Source organism: Sarcophilus harrisii, chromosome 5, assembly GCF_902635505.1.
Source record: "Sarcophilus harrisii chromosome 5, mSarHar1.11, whole genome shotgun sequence".
In the NCBI taxonomy this organism is placed as follows: domain Eukaryota; kingdom Metazoa; phylum Chordata; class Mammalia; order Dasyuromorphia; family Dasyuridae; genus Sarcophilus; species Sarcophilus harrisii.
In genome coordinates, this window is record NC_045430.1 from 191,665,187 (window position 1) to 191,687,732 (window position 22,546).

Here is a 22,546-nt window from a genome sequence, read left to right on the forward strand (position 1 = left end):
ATGAGGTCTCATGTAAATAGGAAACAAGGAGATCATAGGAGGAAGGTTAAAGGTGCTAGAAGTATTTTTGGAGAAAGGCCAACAAGAAAGGCTTTTTAGAGATTAGGGTGCCGACTTTATTGGAAGGAATAATGCCTTGGCAGGGTAGGTGTCTGTGTACCAGCCATAACACCCAAGTCTTTTTTGTTTTCCTTGTTCACTCAATTGCATGACCTTCATTTCTATGAAACTCCTATTCTCATCTCCTACATATACCCAGCTCAGCAAGGGAAAGCCCATCCCTGACAAAGGATGAGGGGTACCTGAGAAGGGCAAGGAGAGGATGCTCAATAGAGCATCCTTAAAGTGCTTTGTTCTGGCAGTGTATTCAGCTGCTCCGTTTTGAGAGGGAAAGTTTGCCACAGTGACAGGACGTGTGAGGGACTGGGGTTAGTAAAAGGAAGGAATAAACACATCCTGTTTAATTCATCAGATGCCCAGTGGGGCCTGGATAAGTTGGAATCTGGCTCTGTCTGAGCCTGAACACCCTAATGAATGTTCTTTCTGGCTCAATTCCAATCTTCCCTCAAAGGGATGAAGAACATGGCCTCCTTTCATTCCCAGTGAGCAAAAGGGAGTAGATTCTTGGGTTCCTGTGGAAGAAGTTCAGACTTGATATACCCTACCCTCCTCTTCTTCCAGGCCCCTATTGATCTCCCCCCTTAGGTTTATCCCCAAGGTCCCCCGTCGAAGCCTTTCCCAGTTGGCACTACTTCGAGTGGTACTTCGGGAAATGGAGGGGGTAGCTGTTGCTAGTCGATGATGACCACAAGGTGGGGTCAAGTCCAGTTTGTTCAGTGAATCTTTGTCTAAATCATCAGTCCCCAAAGGATTGAAGGCATGGGCATATCGCTGTATTCTTTGCCGATTTGGGTCTTGTCGGTCCTCCACTCTATGAGAAGATGGGAGAGACATGAATGGTTTGAATCATATACTTATTGACCAGTAGCCTTCTCTTAAGTCTGTGAGAGTTAAACACATAGTTTATGACAATGAAAAAAAAAAAGCGGATTCTAGGATTCAGATTCCTCAAAAGAAGGTGATAAGATCAGATAAGAATCAAGACTTGGGTGGAGGAGAGCTGCTTTTAGCAGCATCCACACCTTTTTGTGAGAAATGGGGAAATGGCTTACTAAATAGATACTTATTTTTTTTTAAAGGAAATTCTGTTATCTTAGACCTTAATCCTCTATAAAAACTCAAGGATCTGAGTGGGGAGAAGAGACACACAAAAGTATTCCCATTCTTATAGGCACATGTTCACGCACTCCAACTCACCGAAGAAACCAGCGATCCCCTAATCCATACTCTCGACCACAGATTCCAGATCGAGGCCAGAGGCATCTGGGCAGCTTTCGCTCCAACATCACTGTGGTAGCAACAACCTGAGGTTGGGGGAGGGAGTGGAGGACAATATTACTGTCAAAAATGTGGAGAGAAATGCCAGTAAGAGAAAAGAATGGAAGCATGAAATGGAAGAAAAGAATATAGAGAACAACAGGTGAAAATAAGCCATCTTTTAAGTGCAGTAAGAAGAAATCGGGCATCATTCACGTCCATTTAAGTACTCAGCATCAACTGATTCCATTTCATCCCAATCTGGGATCCAGATATGAATTCTTGTATCATCCAGATATTATTTCTAACACCCGATCAACATGGTGCTATTGCAAAGCAGAACACTTTACATAAATTTATACATCCCCACAACTAATCTTTGAAATGAGTTAAGGCAAGTATTTGGTTTACAACCCTTATTTTTTTCAAGGAGGATGTGGGGTTGAAAGTTAGTAAAGTGCCTTCCCAAGGTCATAGAGACAGAACCCAGGTCTTTTGATTAGGAATGTTCTGCTCTTGCCAATAAGTGCAGAGAAGAGAATGCTGATCCTGGGAAACACAATACAGGAGGTTCAAAATCTAGCTCTCCTGTTTACTAACTGTATAGCTTTGGGTAAAGTATATAGATCTGTTTTCTCATCTCTAAAGACAAAAGAGTCTCTAAGGCCCTAAATCAGTTGTAAATCTATGATCCTGGGATTGGATAATTTCCAAGGTCCTTTCCAGTTCTATGTTCCCAATCTTCTGTTAGAGGAAAACCCTCTAAAATGGGAAGGATATGAAGGAGATAGAGGAGCCTTTCCTAAATAGTCACATCACTTAAAATGTGACTATGAGAGTCACCTACTTTCTTTGTCCCTTTCCTAAGGGATAGAGATGATGTGAATCCAATGTCCTACTGTTAGGATAAAGTTGGGACATCTTGCAGGTTTGGAGGAGGAAATAAGGCATCTAGAAACTGATCAAGAAGTGTCCTAGGTCTAGAGAGTAAACAGATAGGAGGGGACAGACATACATCTACCAAGGAGCTCACCTGAGCTCTCCACAGCTCATCTCTCTCATGAGCCACTCGCCAGTGGGTGTCACCCATCATAGCAATGAGCAGGTTGAGCATGAGCAGCGTGGCAATGATAGCAAAGGCAGCATATGTGATGCTGTACATGAAGGGCAGGTCTACGTCATAGTTGGCAGGACCATCGATAATTGTGAGGAACAATTCAAAGGTGCTGAACAGTGCCATAGGGTAGTCAAAGAAATGGCCCAATTCATCTGGGTCTTCTGTCTGGAAGATGACATAGAACGCTGCTCCGCCCGGGAGGAGGAGACAACTAAATTCAAACAACCATCAGCCAACTTCCTAGGTGCCCCTTGCCCATCATATCAACAAACTTTAGATTTCTAATGCCTTATCTCCGATAATATTCACTATCTATAAGATGACTCATCTTGAAGACCCTCCCCGATATCCCTATCCTTTCTTTCCTTGTGACCCTCTTTCTTACTCCAATCCTTCTAACCTCCTGGTACCTAATTGATCTCACCTTATGTTACACTACTTTCCTAACTCTCATGATCTTGGGATAAACCCCTGCTGTTCTCACTGTAAATGTTCTTGTATTCTATTAATTCCTATTTCAACTATCTTTCCCATTACCCAATTTTTACTCAAAATTACCCTGATTCTACTACCGCATTTTCTTTGACCCCTGGAATCTCTCCCTCTCTCCATTTTCCAGTCCCTCTCCTAGGTAGGGATATTACCTGAAGCAAATCCCAGGATGACCACAGCCATTAGCCAGCAGAAACGCAAGAGATCACCAAAAATCATCTGCAGGGGTCAGAGAGGGGAAGGGAAGGATGAGGAAATTTCTTCTTTCCCTAATTGTCCCTAAGTAGCTACCCCTTTCCTCCAATATGGGTCAGCCCCCCAATTTATCTATCACCTGCATGAACCTCTCATTTTTAACACATATGATAAAAACCAACCTCCCCAAATTGTTCAGTCCCCATCTCTGAGATGGCCAAATGTTACTGGGGATCAGGGAGATGCAGTCCATACTAGACTTGGAGGGAGGAACACTGACCTTCTGGATCATGATGGTGAAGGGGCCCAGCATCTGGAATCCTCGGGCAAAGTACATCACATTGCACCAGCCAAGCACCAGGGCAAAAGACATGGGCACCACTTCCCCGGATGTGTTGGTGAGCCGCATCACCATGGTTACTAGCACCATGCAGGCATAAGTGATGCTTGAGTAAGAGGAGGAAGGAAAACACGGAGCACATGTGAAGGGCTGGCTGACAGGCTGTGCCAGACCTCAGCTACAATTTGTATGTGACTTCTACCATTCACACATACTCATACACACGTAATCACATATATAATATGCATGCTTCAAATTTGGGCAGTTATATTGCATCGATAGAAATACAGAGGTTCTCTAGGTATGGGATTCTTAATTGAAGCTCAAAGTCCATTGCTGGGAGGGTGGGATGAATAGAGAAGGAGAAGTTGAGATTTGGGCGCTGGAGATACTCCAGCCGGGCTAGAAGGTAGGTGAGGGATGACTTACATGATGGCATGAAACGGCCCTCCAAGAATAGTTTGTCCAAAGTACCGAGCAACCCCAACCCTGAAAATGTCTGGGATCTGAGTGTGTGAATCAATAAGAGAAGAAACAAAAAACAAATGATTTAGGACTCTTAATAGACCAGCCTCAAATATTCTCCCCATCCATTCACTGGATCTGAGCTATCTCCTGCCCATATCTCACCTCAAGAAGTAGGATGGCCACAGCCCCAATGACAGAAACCAGCTCCCCCACCATTCGGATATTGTCTTCACGGGTCATATAAGACTCCTGATGGGAAAAATGAGAGTTCAAGGTATAGAACATGGGATGCAGAAGTATGTGTATATTGCACATATGTATAAACATAGAATACCAGAATTAGAAAGTCTTTGGACATATGATCCAATTAATGTCTGCATAAGAATCCTTTCTACAATAATCCCCCAAAAATGATAATCCAATTTAACTGAAGACCTTTAGGAGTGGGGATTTATCCACTCATCCTACTTTGGAATCTCCCTAATCGCTAGGAAGCTCTCTCTGACCGTGTCCCATTGTTCCTAAGTCCATCCTCTGGGTCCAAGCAGAATAAATCTATGTGGATACATACTTGGGATATCTCTCAGACTTTGAAGAGTTTCTTAGTTCCTATATTATGGGATTCACTTTCCCAGGCAATGTTTGGCTCAACTTCTTTTTAATCTTATTTATTAAATGGCACTCCACGGAGTGTGTATATATGTGAATTATTAGAAATTGTATATGCAATTGTTACACAAGTTTTAAATTTGCTAAATAAGTTTGTCTGTGCATGTGAAAATATAAGCACATATATTTCCACAAATGCCTTATCTGGGAAAAGATGGCAAGTGATGCATCAGACTGATACTCTGCTCTTCTTCGGAAGTAATCACCTGCAGTAGCTTCTGCTGGAGAAGAGTAATATCACGCATGCTAGTACGATTGCTGCTCCGAGGCTTTAGGGGACGGTAGGCACAGCACATGGTGAAGCAAATCATGTAGAGAACATAGACAGCACCCAGAACACAAAAATATGGCCTGCCAAACCTTCTCCACTTGAGGCTCACCAGCTCTTTCACAGGGGTCAGGTCTAGGATCTGCCGTGCCTAAAAAAAAGGAAAATGGAGAATAGGATTATGCACTGGTACATGTGTACATACACATCTTCCTTCTCTGTGCTCCCTTCCCCTCCTGTCCTTTAGACTGTCTCTCTCTACCTCTCTCTTCTTGGTTGTGACAATTAGTTCAAGCAATGACTGTTCATCTCCCCAGGAGTCAATCTCTGTGAGATCATAGAGAGTGGAAGTCAATGGTCCATAGGTCCACTGGACATGCTTTCTCTTCTGCAGCAGATGTTGGAATATCTAAAGGTCAGGAGATGAGAGACATTTGATCAGAGAACCCCTGAAGAACAACCTGTCCATCTCTGACATCCCTAGATTGGCCAGAACTTCCCCAACTTCAAAATGGACAGAGAAAGAATAAGGTAGAGAATGGGAAACAAAAAGGGATGACTTTTTATAGTCATTCATATATATATATATATATATATATATATATATATATATATATGGAAGAAATTTAAATTTAGGCTGACAGATAAAATCTGTATTACATAAATATTTTTTCTGATAAGTGGTAAAGAGTTGTTCTTGTCTGTGTGGGCAAAGGTTTGGGGCCCTGATTTTGAGGGCAAGCATCTCTTACCACAGTATTCCCCTCAACACCAGCCAGCTTGAAGGGAGTGAGGCCTTGGTGGTTAGGGATGAGTTCTAGGGATTTCATGTGACCACTCCGTTCATCATAAGCTATCAATGCATTATACATCTGGCAGGCAAACGTTTTGTTGGGCTGGAATACCAGGATGTGAAGCACTGTATTTCCTGGAGAGAGAATATGACATGAGGGCAGCTTGAAGACCACTAACCACTTTTTAATCCATTCCTCTTTGTCCTAACTGCATTCAGTTGTGTCCTAGCTCTAAATCCCCCACCTCTATGCTTGTGGCAGCTCATACCTAATGAGTCCTGGGCCCGGATATCAGCTCCGAACTCAATAAGTAGCTGAACGATCTCTTCATTGCCCACACAGGCAGCAAAGGACAAAGGGTGCTCTCCTGGAGAGAAGAAGGGAGTCATCACAATAAAGACATGAGAAAGAAGTGGTCAGAAGCATCTAATTGCTTTGTTTCCCTTATTAAGCCTTGAAAAGTAAAGACCCCATCTCCTCTCTCCCATCAGATAAAGAGTTCCCAGAAAGAGAAACCATTTCCTCCCTTTGTGTCATGAGGTTCAGGGCTCTTTGTACAAATTATGCAGAAATTAGGGCACTGATTGACAGTGGGAAGTTAGAATTGGTGGAAAGGAGTAAGGGAAATGGAAATACATAAGGGAGAGATGGGTATATGGACAAGAAGACTACAGGGCTCTCCTAAGGAATCTGTGGGGTCTGCAAAGGCTGACCCAAGACTTCATGTCCCCCAAGCAAATGAAATTAACTTCCCTTATAGTTTTTTCCCCTTCCTGATCTTTGTACCTTTCTCCTTCATCCTTGTTTGCATGCCCTCCATTACCCTCCCTGCCCACCCCCATCCCTGTTTGCCTTCTTTACTACCCTGGCTCTTGCTCTCACCAAAGTAAAGGAGGTTCCGGGGACTCCGGCGAAAAGCCATCCCAGTGGCTCGGGCAGAAACACTGGCACCACGGGTGAGCAGAATTCGCACCAAGTTCACATTCTGGTTCACTATCGCTATGTGGAGTGCTGTCTGTCCTGGATCCCCCCAAAAAAGACCACCTCAGATATGGGAACTGCCCTCCATGTTGCCCTCCAAGATAAGGAACACCCCCTTCCCAAAAAGCATCTTTTCAAAAGCATCCCCTCTTCCCAAACCTTTGACCTGGGCCACTGAATCTCAGCAAGCAAGACTTAGGGAACCAGAAGCGGCAATGGAAAGCCAGGGAGCCCCATGAGATCTTAATGTATTAGGAAAAGAAAATTAACTAATACCATTCCCCCACCCTCTAAGATATTCTAGGATCTCTAAGCAGAATCACCTAGTCCCCTCCCTAGCTCCTTTTCTTTCCTTCTCCCCCCACCCTCTCCCCAGCCCATTGACTCTTCAGATGAACACACCTAGGAAAGATAGCACCTTCATTGCTGGGGAAGGGCAGTGGAAGGAAGGTATTTCAAGGTTGAAATCATCAGGTTTTGAGGGTTAGGGAGGCAAAACAGTGATCAGGAAGAAGTCTGATATTCATAGCTCTGACCCTTGGGCTGTCTCATGCCTAGGAAAGCATATCTTCTCCTTTCTCCTCCCTTCTTTCCATTTAAACTACTCCCTCTCACCTTCATATAGTTCAGAAGTCATGGGTTCAGTCACCAGATCAGGTGCAACTTCTATCAGCAACTTGGCAGCCTCCAAATTGTCATAGAGGGCAGCAACATGAAGTGCCGTCTCCCCAAGGGCCCCTGAGATGGGAGAAGGGAATCAGTGCCATAAGCACCTCTCTGGGTCTTTCTAGATTGGAATCACTGAATCAGCATGTCCAAGGTAAGGGCCATTACAGGGTAGTCAGGGTAGAAGAGTTGTCCTGTTTGGGGGAAAAGGGGGCAGAGTAGAAGCAGGTGGGGTCAGAAGCCTCAGTGGAGGACACCAAGTACCTCACCTCTCTGGTGTACATCACAGACGTCATACTTGAGAAGCTTGGTCAGTGCTCGAATATCATTTTCCTTGGCAGCTAAAAGCAGTGGAGACTCCCAGATCCTGTAGGAGAGACCATTTAGGAAGATGGGAGCAAGACTTCAGATAGAGGGAAAGGGAAGGGGAGATATGTATTCTTAACCCTCTTCCCCACACATCTATGTGCATCCTAGCTGTCTAGTCATCTCCAGGGTCATTTGGAGAGGGAAGAAGGCACATTTCAATGAGTCCTTTTCCCCTATTTCATTGACCCCAATAAGTAAATATATTCGGTTCTTCTTACCCACTCATCTGGGTGAAAGGTAATCACTAAACCGTATGTTTTCAATAGTCTAAAGCTACAATGGCAAAGGGATTGCTCCAAATCCATGTTCACTTACAAATCAGGTTTCTCCTCTACCTCATTAGATAGCCATAGACCATATCTCAAGACTAACATTTTTTTTCTTCTATCTCTTTAGAGGTAACTAGATAGCATGATATTCAGAGCATTGGGCCTGTGATCAGAAAGACTTGAGTTCAAATTCAAGCTCAGCTAATTTCCCCAGCTGTGAAATACAGATAATAATAGCATCTTCCTCCTAGGGTTGTTCTAAGATTAAAATTAGATATTAGTAAAGCATTTTGCAAACATTAAAGTACTATATAAAAGCTAGTAGTGATGATGGTGATGATGATAATGATGATGATTTAGCCATGATTTGGGAATGATTGGGGTTTATAATAAGGGGCAGCTAGGTGGCTAGAATGCCAGACCTGAAGTCAAGAAGACTCATCTTCTTGAATTCATATCTGGCCTTATTTGCTGTGTGACCCTAAACAAGTCACTTCACCCTATTTGTCTCAGTTTCCTCATTTGTAAAATGAGCTGGAAAAGAAAATGGAAAAAAAATGGAATGCCAAGAAAATCCCAGAATTCCAAGGCAGAATTGACTGAAAACCCAAACAACTACAATTCCAAAGGGTAGACGGTATCTTATGTGTGTTTATAGGCTCTAGTTAGCCATCTATTTAAGTTGGCTAAAACCCTAAGGACATGACTTCCTAACTCCATCCTACTGCACTTTTTTTGTTTGTCTTCCACTGCTCCTTCAAGTGCTCTTCTTGGAGACCAGAGTACAATGTAGTAGAAGTGGGAAGGAAAAAAGAAGTAATCAGCTAGAGGATAGGAAGAAAAGAGAATTATAAGGTCATAAATTTGGAACTGAAAGAGATGTCAAAGGTCAAGTAATCCAGATATGTCAAACATGCTGCTCACAAAAACTCCCAGTACTGCCAGAATCAGATGAAAATGTCACTGGGAAATATTTAACAAAATGAATAAAAATTCAATAGGATATAGATAATGTAAGCATGTGGGTTTTAAGTCAATTTGTACCCAGGAATCCTTATGTATTTTAGGTAACCAGGTTGTATCTACTTGAGTCTGCTGCCACTAATACATTTTACAGATGTAAAAACTGAGTCCTGGCAAGATTAATTTATCTTACATCACAACAGATAGAAACATGGCAGAGTTGGGGATGGAGCCCAGCTCCTCCAATCCCATATTCAGTGTTCTTTCCATGTCTTTCCTATTCTAAGTAGCACTTATTTCCATACCCAGCCTTGATCTTATGGTCTTCTATTTTAATCTTTCACTAATTACCACCTTAGGATACCTCATAAATCTTTATCTCCAGGTAATGTCTACCACATAATTTCTGTTTCTGCTCTGGGGCTACAGAAAGCCATTAAGAGAAAGGCATGAACTCAATCTAGTTTCAACCCTTATAAATTCATGCTGTATCAGCTCATCCACCCCATTGTTCTTTGGGAAGTACTTGATTCTAACCTTATCTACCCCCATACAATCAGTCCTAACCTTTATTTACCTTGGCCTTTCCCAATTGTCCTTGCTATCCTCCAAATTTACAGCATATAAGCTTATAAAAGCTAGGTAGTTCACAAGCTACCCTGAAGAAACCCTGGGCAAGTGAATTAATTCTGTTGGTTTCAATTTCCTCATTTGTAAAATAATTGTAAAAATTGTAAAATAAGAGTACCTATTTCATTCAGAGAGTTGTTATGAGCCTAAAATGAGATAATATTTGTAAAGCATTAGTACACATTAAGTTTTTTTTCAGAATGCTTGTTCCTTTATATATCTCCAAGTCTCTCAGCAGCATTCCTCAAATTTCAGCACCATCATTTGCTCTTTCTATCTTTCCTCTGATCAGAGAAGGAAGAAAAGCATACCAAACACAATAGCCTGCATAAGTTGATATCCTCAGAAACATGGCTTTCTCCCTCTTTTCCCTTCCTGCTACTAAATCATCAGCAAAATACACTTGGAAAAGCCATCTTCAGTGCAATAAATACTACTTCACTGCAGCAATGAAGTTGTATATGGGCAATAATATGACCAACATGACCTAAGCAGTAAAATACCCTAAAGGGCAGGACATGATGGTGAAGGAAGGGGCAAGGTCAGGTCACCACTTTAGTCACCATATTCTTTCTGTCTCTAAAGGTGTCAGCCCTGAATCCTGAATCCAAAAGCCTTGAGAGAGACAGGGTGTCTTGGAGCCACTGAAGATGCTTCCAGTCCAGCCTCTGTGGCCAGTCATTAGGGAAGGAATCTTCTGTTTTTATTAGCAACAGATCCTTATACAGCAGCTATCAGAAAGCATATGGGCATGGAAATCATGTAAGTGACAGAATCATCAAGCTCTGCTTCTAGCCCTGCCCTTGTGGCCTTCCAATAGGACATTCCAGTGCAAAAAGAGGCCAGCCTTCTCCATCATCCCTTAACTAGTTCCCACCACATACCTAAGCAGGCTGGCCAGCCTGATTGTGGCAACTGGGAGGGAACAGCATTGCCAGGCATATTAGACCACCACAATGACAACCAATTTGGCCACCATCTCTCCTCATATCCTAATAAAGACAGCTTGGAATCTCGAGTCCAAGAACCTTGAGAATAGCAGTGTTTTCATCAGCCCAGTGCCTTCAGCCATCATTCTGGGAGAATGAATAAATTTTCCAAAAGAAAATTCTTGACAAGGCAACCACTGTGCTAATACAGCCTGGCAATCACTGCTTCAAGGGCTATAGACACTGCTACTGAACACTCAGGAAAAAACCCTTTTGTCACCAAAGTCCTTGAACCTGTCAGACAGTTCAACATCAGAAACTAGTAGGATTTTATCACTGTAAATGGCATTAGACATTAACATTTACTTTACTTTGTTGCTGGACCCTGAAAACCAAAAGACTATTCCATCTGATTTACAGCTGAAACCTTCCATATATATTGTCTTCCCCATAAAAATGTGAGTATCATGAAAGCAAAGACTGTCTTAATTTACTATGTGTAGCCCCTGTGATCATCACAATGCTTTCTATATACTAATCTCTCTTTTTTAATATACTAAATCAAAAGCTATTTATTAAGTACCTGTTATGTGCCAGGACTTGAGCTTGGTGAAGGGGATACATATACAAAAATCAAACAATTCCTGCCCATAAAAGCTTATATACTATAAGAGGAGACAACATGAGTACACATAAGTATATACAGAATACAAGGTAACTTTTGGGAAGAGATGGCGTTAACAGTTGGGAGGATCAAGAAAGACTTCATATAAAATATAGTGTGCTTGAGCTGATTCTTTTTAAAATAGTATTTTATTTTTTCAATTACATATAAAGATAGTTTTCAACATCCATCTCTTTTTTTTGAGCCATTTGGGGTCAAGGAACTCAGATCCTTTTGACTTTAGGGTTGGTGCTCTTGTCCATTGCACCTTTTAATTGTCCCATTCATCTCTGTAAGATTTTGAGTTCCAAATTTTTCTCCCTCCTTCCTATGCTTCCTCCTTTTCCAAGACAGCGAGTGATCTGATATGTTATACATGTACCACATATTAAGCACTTAATAATTGTTTTATTCATTAATTATTAATTTAATAACTGTATTCAGGTCATCAATTATAGATATATAAAGTAGATTCATAAACAGGTTTGCATCCACTAGAGGGTACTTTTTACTGTGCTCCCCAAATCTGCATGCTTCTGTCTATCCTCTCTTAGTTATCCATAGGTTGAACCTATTTTGTGTTCAAGTCTCACTTTTCCATTCCCAGAAAAGATTGTGGACTCTGTGAAGTTCTAATCTGTGTCTCTTCGTTCAGTTGAAACTTTCTTCTCCTAGGTAATACTTAAATCTGTCCTTGAAACCTGATTTTTCTTTTCTCCTGATTATTTTCCTTCTAGTTTCTTTTAACCTATTTTTCTATCTCCTAAGCAATTTGGCTTTTTCTGTAGGAGTCAAAAATATATTGATAGATTATTCACAGACAATTATTCATATGAATAAAGACATGGATCCTTATGGTTTAGTGGCATACAAAATAGTATATAGCTACTGCAAGATGAAAAGCCCTGGCTATGATCTTGGGCTAGTCAATTAACCTCCATGTGCCTCATTTTCCCCAACTGTAAAAGGAAAATATTGAACTAGTTGATCTTTGAGATTCCTTCCAGCTCTAGATCTATGACCTATATCCTAAATCAGAGTGTCATTGTGGTATGGGAAAAGGGGAATAACTTTGACTTGTTGAAACTGAAGTTAGTGGAACAAAAGTCTAAGAATAAATGCCTCCAAATTGATCTGCAATTTTAAGGACAGAATTTAAGACTAGAAAGGGGGGCTCATTGTCTAGAGACTGGCCTTCAGATGAATATTTTTCCTTTTTATTACATGGCAACTCATGAAGATAATATACTATAAGAGAGGTAGGGTTCTGAGAAAACAGTGAGTAATAATTTTTACAATAATGTAATTTTTACAGTAACTGTGATCAATATGGAAAAATGTTTAACATGGTAATACATGCACAAACTATATCAAATTACCATTTTAGGAGGAGGGAGAAAAATTTGGAACTCAAAATATTGTAAAAATGAATACTAAAAATTGTCAACATGCAATTGGGAAAAAATAAAATGCTATTATTAAAAAAAAATATTAGAGTAACATCATTAACAATTTACACCAGCTACCTACAGATTCCACTGAAGGCTAGGGGAAAGAACAAAAAAGAGAGGGAAGAGAAGAAACAGCTACAAGATTTACCTTTCCCTCATGGTATCTTATCTAAAATCAGGTCTTAAAAAATAAAATAAAATCAGGTCTTAAATGTATCACATTTTCTTCCATGCTTTTCCCAGTATCCTCTCTGGGGATGAACGTCAGCAGACTCCCATCTTCAATGACACAAATTACTCTCATCTGATTATAGCTGCCACTCAAACTCTTCCCTGAGTTTACTCAGTCAAATCCCACCCCCCAAAAAAAAATTTCTGTTTGTCTTGTAGACACACACACACACATACACACACACACACACACACACACACTTCTCTCCTTTATTTCTCCTTCCTACTTCCTTCCAAGGGAGCAGAGTGTGAAGAGAGCCAAGAAAGGTGAGAGAAATAATTTATCCTAATCTCCTTCTTTTACAGTTGAAGAAGCTCATTTGAGAGGAGGCAACTGCCCCATTAGTAGCAGATTTTGGACTAAAAATCCAGGTATCCTATCTTCTATCCCAATGTTGTTCTATTATATCCTGCTAGTCAGACACTACAAAAGTTAGTACTTGATATCCAAAGTCTCTAGTCACTTTTCTCATCTCTCCCCCGTCCTCTCCAATTCCCCTGTCCTAAGGTTTCCCAGTTTTCCCCATTTCTCAAGCATTTTCCCAGATTACTTGTGGGGAAGAAAGGGAAGAGCTGGGAAAAAACACTTAGCTAAAGGGGACCTGGAGCTGGGAGTGAGAGGATCACTGAACTTTTAGTTTAGGAAGGGGATTAATATGGACTGAGCAACCTCACACTTCATCCTTGACATGTAGTCTACCCTCTGTTAAAACATATTTGGTGATAGGGAAGTCACTACATCTCAAGGTGGTCCATTACATTACTCGACAGCTCTAAGTTGTTAAAATTGCCTTATCTAGATATGAAATTTGTCTCCCTTTCATGCATTTTCCTCTGAAGTTCTGCAGAATAAGTTCAGTCCCTTTTCTAAATGACACTCTTTAAAATATTTGAAGATTGTGATCATGTGTTTCCCCTATTGTTAAATTGCCTTCTTTCTTTTCTCCAAGTTAAACATTCCTCAATTCCTCAATTTCTTGGATTATGTAGGAATAATGTAACTGGTGATTGCCTTCATGACGCTTGACAGAGAGGATTATTTCATCATTTGTATATGTGTCCCTAGAACCTAGCATAATGGGTGTTGAAACAGCACTTGTAGACTAGTTAATCATTCCATGTGTTTTCAAGTACCATCACATTCCTTGTCACCTTTCCCTTAATAATTTGTTTCATACTGTTCTGTTCTGCACACATATATTGTATCTAGGATATACTATAACTTATTTAACATGTATAAGACTGCCTGCCATTTAGGGGAAGGGGTGGAAGGAAGGAAGGGAAAAATGGGAACAGAAGTGAGTGCAAGGGATAATGTAAAAAATTACCCATGCATATGTACTGTCAATAAAAAGTTATAATAAAAAAATAATTTGTTTCATATACCTTTTAAAGTACAGTACTACAAACTGAATATAATATTCCAGATGGAGTTTGACTTTGGCAGAATACAATGAAGTGCCCTTATTCTGGGCACTATAGTTAATCATTCCATGCGTTTTTGAGTACCATCACTTTCCTTGTCACCTTTCCCTTAATAATTTGTTCCATATAGCTTTTAAAGTATAGCACTGCAAACTGAACATAATATTCTAGATGTAGTTTGACCTGGGAAGAATACAATGAAGTGCCCTTGTTCTGGGCACTATAGTTCTATTAACAGAGCCTACAATAGCAATCACTCTTTTTGGCAGTCACATAACATGGTTGACTCACATAGAGCTGGTTAAAAGTTGTTAGTGCTCTTGTGTAAGACCATAGTGTCAGTGGGGAGTGGGATAAAAAGGAGTAAAAGAAAACAGAATTGTAAATGTGGTGTTTAGGAGCTTTAAAAGGTTGGAACTAAAGGAGGTAGAGCTGGAAGGGATAAAGGGGGATGTGGTAGGAACAACAATCTCCTTGAAGATGGCCTAACTCTCTGAAGTTATGAATGAAATGAGTTCATTGAATGAAAGGCAAGAAAAACACAGGGATAGGTATAATAATAGCACTAGAGGCTTCTAAATTTTATTCCCCACTTCACTCTTGCTCCTCCCTGAATGGTTGCATCTTGCTTCAGAAAAACAATAGATTCTCAGGAAAGAGTATCTCTCTACCCCATTCATGGCCAAACTTCTGTTTGTCTTGTAGAATAGAATGGCATGGGTAGTATCAAATGAGAAAATGCATCATGCTTATTTTTTAAGAACACAGGGGTACATTAAAAATTGTATTAGATGTTTTATTTAAATTTTATTCTCCACTTAACATTGCTCCAGCTCTCTTTGAATGACTGAATATTACCTATCTTTCTCTATCACTGCCTGACCCCTCTTTTGGTTTCCTTGAAAGACAGAGGGCAGGGGATAATATCAAGTAAGATAAAATGTGTAAAGTGATTATAGCTCTTAAAGATCTTTACAATTGTTAGCTGTTATTGTTTTTGTTATCATTATTGTTGTTCTTATTAACAGTGAAGCTAGGTGAAATTTCTCTCCTGGAAGGCAGAACCATCAAGACTTCAAACCAACTAATAGTTCTATCCATTTAGCCTCTGACTGATAAATCTGAAAAGCACAAAAAAGAAGCTAATTTAGGATGGCAGCTTCAGTGATACAATAAACAGCCCTCAAATTCTGAAAACTATCATGTTCCAAAAAGTTTCATGGATGAAAGAAATATAAAGGCAGAAAAAATGGAAGTGGCCCTTGGAATGAGCTCATCTTAAACAAGATGCAGTGTAGAACAAGAGAAGGAGTATTGACTTCATAATCAGAAGCCCTGGATTCCAGTTCCAAGTTTGACACTTACTGCTGTGTGACCATAGGCAAGTCACTTAACCTGTTGTTCCTCAGTTTCCTCATCCATAAAATTAGGGTGTTGACTAGATGATATCTGGTAGCCTTTCCAGATAGATATCTAAGATTCTGTGTATAAAGCCCCCACCCAGCTGTCTCTGGAGAATTATAACATTGGAGCCTCACTGGACTTTATCCACCTTTCCCAAAGCCCAGTTAAACTTAAGTCAACAAACTCCAAATATTTATTAAATACCTATGTCCAAGATCACTATGTCTCAGTGCTGGGGATAAAGCCTAACCAAATTTAGTATTCCTCAGGGAACTTCTTAGAAAATAATATGGGGTGAAGCTTACTATTATCTCCATAATAATAATAATAAATAAATCACTTTTATATAATGCCTTCAATGCCTTCCTTTAAATGACCTTGCATGATCTTTGATGAAAATGTTAATAACATAAATTTTCAGACAAGGAAACAGAGCCTAAGACAGATTGAGTAGCTTGCCTGAGTCATATATACAACAAGTAACTCAAGGCAGAACACCAACTCAGGTATTGCAGCTTTTCGTAGCAGCACATATTCCACTCCACTATGACAGGTAAGACAGAATAAATTCTTCAACCCATTTCTGGCCTAAACACCTTTGTCTTTACTCTTTCCTCTTTCCAAGAAATGGGAGTTTCATCTCCCATATAATTGAGTATTCTCATTAAATCACAAGTCTTCTACTCAAATCCATAGTCCTGTTCCCTAGCCCCACATAGCAGGGTGTATCCTGGTACATGAACATCTGTGCCCCTTTCCCTTTGTTCCACTTTGCCCTTTTCAATCCCAATTCTTAGAAAAGTATTATACTGAATACCATTGCACCTAATAGTATATTATGTTTATTCTGTTGCTAGGGGACAGGGCAGACTATAGACCCCATAGAGTGGGCCTAGGTAAACAGAACTTGTACTGTTTGTATGTGTGTGTATGTGGGGGAAGGGTATATGAATCTTTTAGCTCAAGGTATAAGCAGAGAACAATTACACTACAAGAAGGAAGAACAGGGGAGCCTCCATACAAGAACTGAGGTTATTATTAATAAATATTATGCATTATATTACATAAATAATAAAATTAAATTTCTAATAACATTATTAATATATTACTATATGTGTGTGTATATATATATATATATATAATTTAGAAGTTTAATTGTTCAATGATCAACTATGATTGACTCAGTTCTTCCCAGCAATACAAGATCCAAGATAATTCCAAAGACTCATGACAGAAAATACCATCCACATCCAAAGAAAGAACTATGAATATGAAGTCTGAATGCCAACTGAAGCACAGTATTTTCGCTTTTTTTTTTTGTTTTCTGTGGTTTTCCCCTTTTGTTATGTTTCTTCTTTCACAATATGCCTAATGTGGAAATAAATTTAGCACGATTGCAAATTTATAACCTATATCAGACTGTTTGCCGTCTCAGGGAGAAAGGGAGAAAAATGTGAAATTCAAAATCTTATAAAAAATTATATTAAAAACTACCTTTACATGTAAGTGAAAAAAATACATTTACTAAAAAACTAAGCTAAGTAATTTCATATTCTTTATCTCATTTAATACTTGTGATAGCTCCCCAAGGTTGATAGGAGCTGTGTTATCACTTCATTTTAAAAATAAGGAAACTGAGGCCTTGATAGATAAGCCTAAACTCAGATGATGAGTTCATTAGATCATGTAATTGAAACTGGAAAGGAACTTTTTAGACAGTCTCATCCAGCTACATCATTTTACAAATAAGAAAACTGAGGCTCAGAGAGGCTTGCCCATGATCCCTAATGGCAGACTTCAGGTTATTTCTAGCAGTCCACACTATTCTTATAGTTTTTAATTTCAGCTGACTTGAAACTTTTTTTTGGTTATTGTTGTTTTCTTGAGGTGGGGGCAGAGAGAGGTGATGGGGGCAGAGTACCATCAACTACAGTTCCGTACAGACTGTCCCCAGAGATTAAGAAGGAAAAAATAAGAGCTGTAGGTAAACAGCTTTTCCAGGACACTAGTATCTGGGACTGCATTCTAAACCTCAGCTCATCCTCCCAAGACATTGAGACACTATACATAAATCAAATGCTGCTTCCTCTGGGTTGGGAGAGAACACAATATACTGGAAATCACAGAGCACCACCTATGGGTTCAAATACATGCAAGCCAAAACATGGATGAGTCCTGGCTCTCCTCCATCCCCATTACTAGGCCACCAACAGAGAGGAGTTAAAGTAATGGATTGAAGTGAAATCAATCCATTAGGAAAAGGAAGTACCTAATCCAAGAGAAGGTAGGACTTTCCACTGTGGGGGTGTGGGGTGGGGTATCTTTAAATAATCTCTAATTGTAGCTCTAAATCTCTGCTCTTGTGGATCATCGGATGAGACAGTAAGTCTCAGAGAGGTGAAGAAATTCATTTGAGGTGACCCAGCTAGCTAAATTTGAATATATACAAACATATTATTAAATATAGATGCCATTCCCTGGCTCTGCTCAGTAGAGGTTTCACATCTATTGTCTTTATTTCAGTTTGTTTCAGTATGTTCTTAAAAGAGGACCCAGGAGGAGAGTAGAACTAAGAAAAATGGCAGAAGTCAAAATGAATTCCATTAGAACAGAGCTAGCTGATAAGGCCAGAGAACCAGTCTTGAGAAGACAGGAGGCATACAGCACAAAGAACATTGATTCAGAGGTTCAGAGTTCATATACCACCTTTGGTGACTGATTATTCTCTGTAAAGCCTTGCATAAATCCTAACTTCCTCAGTTTCTTCATCTGTAATATGAGGTGATTGAATTAAATGACCTTGGAGATCCCTTCTGGCTGAATCTATCATCTTACGAACATAAGACATAATGATAAGAAAGGGACTATTTGGGAGATTAGGAAAAAGAGGAACTCAAATGGAATAAAATGAAAGCTGTCCTACTTTGCTAAATTTTCCCATTTTGGAGACTGTGTCTGAGACTCTAGCTCCTAATTTCCAGCACTAGAAATTGGGATACTGTTTCATGAAACAACTGAGATAATATATGTGAAGGATACAATAGTGTAGGGTATAGAAATATATTGTGGTTATCTTTACTAGAATATAAAGTAAAAAAAAAAAAGGGATGCTTCCTTTATTTCTATAAATGGGAAAGCCCATCCTTCAAGGCAATATCAGTGTCCCTTGATAGTTCCTCACACAAAGGAGGGAAGGTTTTGGGTGCTGAGGTGGGGAACTAACAATAGAAAATAGAAGATAGAAAAGAAGAGGTAGAGATACATGTTCAGGTTGAGGAAAAAGACTGTCCCAGATGGGGCAAAGCTGTGATTTCAAAAGTTCCATTTACTAAGACCCTCCCCAAGCTCAAAAAAGCTCATTGAACTGAAAATGTGATTTTAGAGAGAATAGAGGCAGAGAAAATTCCAGTGATTATAACTTTCCTCCCAAAGTCTCCTGGCCAACCAGAATGGAGCTAGAGAGGGAAATCAAGGTATCAGGCTCTATATGCCTCTAGCCCTGGTCCTACACCCTCCTTTCATACCCACGCAGGGACTCAGGAAACTAAGACTCCCCACTCTAAGCCCCTGGGCCTTTCCGCTCCCATTCTGAGGGATATGGGTGGGGGTCACACTAGCTCATGGATTAGACCATGGAACTAGTGATCACCTGTTCCCCAACAACAACACCCCTGTGTCAACTCAAGATCTCACCACCAAAACATGTTCTCCCCCACCCACCCTCCCAGGCCCAGGAAGAGAGATCTGGGTGGAGTGAGGTGACAGAAGAGAAACTATCACTTAAAAAAAAAAAAAAAAAAAAAAAAAAAGGAAAGTAAGCCCACCTTATCCTAATATCTGGAAATCAGCTAGGGAAAAGGTAATTCTGCTTCATAACCAAAAAAAGTTTGGAAATAAAGAAGCATCCAAATGGGGGGGAGGAGTGTCAAGTATTTCTACTATGAATAGAAACATTATATGTCTTCTAAGGGGCCTGGGGAAGTCCCTATGAAGTAGGGAACTTGACAAACTCCTACTCCTACGGCCTGGTTGGGAGGGAGGTCAGGGTGTAGGAAAAAATGATGTACGTCATTTGAAAAGGCACTCCTTTAGGGGTCCAATAACTTCCCCTCCCCCACCACACACATACACACAACAAACACTCGGAGAACCACTCCTCTCCTTTCCTTCCAGAGCAGGGAGTCCCAGATGTCCCCAGAGGAGGGTAGGGGGTGGAAACAATGGTGGGAAAGCCTCAGGGATCAGCATCAGGATCAAAGCTAACTCAAGGCAGACTCCTGACTGCCAGAAATTCTATCTGGGAGTATAAAGAATATAAAGAGAGCTGAGAATAATAATAGTTTACAATTAGGAAGTGATTTCATATTAATTTTTTTCATTTGTTCTCAACAATCCCTGGAGTTAAAGTACTGAGAATATTTTTTCCCATTTTATAAATAAGGAAATAGAGACTTGGGGACATAAAGTGAATCAGCTTTGGTCACACAACCAGTAAATAGAAAGAACTTGGACCTAGATCTTCTGAACACAAATCAGTTTAATTTCCAGTTCAACAAACTTTTTTTTAAAGCACCTCCTCTATGCAAGGATACATACACCCCAAACAGCCAGGTTTCTGCTCTCCAGAAGCTCACCAGGATGATAGCTCTGAGAATTCGCTGAACATTTATTTTGTGCCTACTGTGTGTCATTCATGGCTTTAAGCAATCGAGATACAAAAGGAAGCGAAAGATAGTCCCAGGCTTCAAGGAGTTTACAATCTAACAAGGAAGGCAACATTTAAACAAATACATACAAGCCGAGAAAGATACAGTATAAACAGGAAATAATGAAAAGAAGAAAAACATCTTAATTAAGAGAGGTTAAAGAAGGCATCTCGTAGAATATGGCATTTTAGCTGGGATTTAAAGGAAGCCTGGGAAGTCGGTAGTTGGAGCGAAGGAGGATGGTTCCAAGAATGGGGGATAGCCCGTTACTGTGGCCCTCAAGGACATCTGGGTACCTTGGCCATCTAATATGACCTGAGGCTGTGGCAGCGGTATCCATCCTAACACCCCCTCCCTGTGACATGAGGATCTCGTCCCCCAGAGCAAAATGTAGCTTCTCAGGTGTCAGGGGAGCTGTCTCCAAGATGCAGTCCAAGCCTAGCCAATCCGCGGGCCGATTTTACTCAACTTAGATCTCCAAGCGCAGAAACAAACTTTTAGGTAAACTTTTGCGCCTCCTTCCAATCCCCTCAAAAATAAATGCTCCTCGAAATGAATCGAATTGAATGTTCAGTAATAAGTGCATAGAAAAAATATCAGTTTTGGAAGTTCCTTTCACAAAAAGAGATCTAGAGGGTGGCGGAGAGATGCCGGGTGAGCCAAAGGTAGCACGGTGGTGGCGGGGGACCCACGGGGTCCGAGCGACACCTACCTCTTCTGCTGCAGCAGGTTCAGCTCATCCAGGCGCCGGTCCCACGATTCCCGTCCCTGGAGATACTGGCAGATCTTGCCCCACAGGCTGGGGAGCAGCCCTAGCTCCTTGGGCAAGGGCACCCCCATGGGGTGCAGGGCTGGCTCCCCGGGGGCCTGGGCCTGGGACCCGGACCGGGGCCAGATCGGGGCAGGAATCAATCTCGGAGCCACATCGCAGCGATCGAGGGCGAGCCCGCCCCCGCCCTCTCCCTGCAGAGGTCCCGTCTCTGATCCGAGGTTCCGCCTCCCCCCGATCCACGACACCCCTCCCCCGCTCCGCCTCAGGATTTCACCCCCCTCCACCCCACCAGGAGCTCTCATCAACAGCTGGGGCCGGGCTACGAGAGGGCTTTGGGATTGTTACACTTGGCAGGAGCTGGAGCTCGGGGCTCCGGTTCGGCTTTGTCAGAAGCTCCGAGCCAGCGGGAAGCAGGGCGGACACACCCTCCCTCCTCCCAAATTACCTGAGATTTAAAGAGACAGGCTGCTGGAGGCCCGCCCGCCCGCCCGCTGCTGGTCCCCGGTGCTTGCGCAAGTTCTCTCTTCACCTGGGTCTTTCTCCCTGCCTCCAAGCCCGCCCCATACAAGACTGAGATTCTGTGAAGCTAGGGGAGTTCTTCCTAAGACTCTAGGCCACCTGAATATCTGGCCCAGGCAAAGCAGAATCTCCGCGCAGTGAAGGGGACAGGTGGGGTTAGGGGTGATGTCACATGGAAGTCTCCATGGTGTGGGGACCCAATGATCCGGAGGCTCCCATGGGGCCATCATTTCTTCTGAATCTCCTTTTTTAATCTGTGGCTACCTCTCTCTACACCTGCGGATCTTGATCTCTAGCTCACATTTTTTTTCCTTCAATGACTGTTGCTTGCACACACACACACACACACACACCCTCCCCCCAGATGCTTTTCTGCGACTGGAGGAAAAGAGGCTTCTTACCTTCTAATCAATGGGACACCTAAGGCACTCTTAAGATCAAAGATTTAAAGGGGGTAGGGGACGTTAGAGATCAACTAGTCCGCCCTTTTTCTCCACTTCATTTTACAGATGAGGAAGCTCGAGTGGAGAGAAGGGGAAAAAATTGTTTGTCTAAAGTCACGCAGGTGGCAAATAGCATGGGCAAGGTTCAAACACGTGTTTTCTAACACCAAATCCATCATTTTCTCTCTCCCAGACCTCAAGGAATCCTTTCTTGAGCCCAAAGGGGTGCAGGATTATCTGATCCAATCCCTTCATTTTATAGATGAGAAAACTGAGGCTCAGAGAGGGTAAGAAATGTGTTCAACCTCTCCTAGATAATAAGTATCAGAGGGGTGAATTAAAACAAGGTACTCTGATTCCAGTCAGTATTTATGTCACTGTGCTACATGGCTTCTCAAGACTTT

General features: G+C 41.3%; 1 protein-coding gene across 1 annotated transcript; it reads right to left on the reverse strand.

Annotated features, from left to right (window-relative positions):
- Positions 1-78: 78 nt before the first annotated feature.
- Positions 79-21,415, reverse strand: TRPV6 (transient receptor potential cation channel subfamily V member 6). Its single transcript, XM_031939243.1, has 15 exons — positions 21,121-21,415; positions 7,637-7,734; positions 7,317-7,439; positions 6,603-6,740; positions 5,989-6,087; positions 5,679-5,854; positions 5,189-5,335; positions 4,865-5,077; positions 4,152-4,238; positions 3,951-4,027; positions 3,462-3,627; positions 3,139-3,205; positions 2,411-2,679; positions 1,318-1,424; positions 79-931 (listed from the first exon to the last, which is right to left on the reverse strand). Exons 1-15 carry the CDS (start codon positions 21,246-21,248, stop codon positions 646-648), a joined length of 2,181 nt encoding a protein of 726 aa, XP_031795103.1. The 5' UTR covers positions 21,249-21,415; the 3' UTR covers positions 79-645.
- Between the last annotated feature and the right edge of the window lie 1,131 nt (positions 21,416-22,546).

What these genes read in the sequence shown, in the direction of transcription:
- TRPV6 (XM_031939243.1), bottom strand. Translation starts at nt 21,248, where the DNA reads ATGGGGGTGCCCTTGCCCAAGGAGCTAGGGCTGCTCCCCAGCCTGTGG. An exon ending in TGGCCATCCTACTTCTTGAG is followed by an intron (nt 4,028 to 4,151) that starts GTGAGATATGGG and finishes TCACACACTCAG; the next exon opens with ATCCCAGACATTTTCAGGGT. An exon ending in GGGGATCGCTGGTTTCTTCG is followed by an intron (nt 932 to 1,317) that starts GTGAGTTGGAGT and finishes ATCTTCTCATAG; the next exon opens with AGTGGAGGACCGACAAGACC.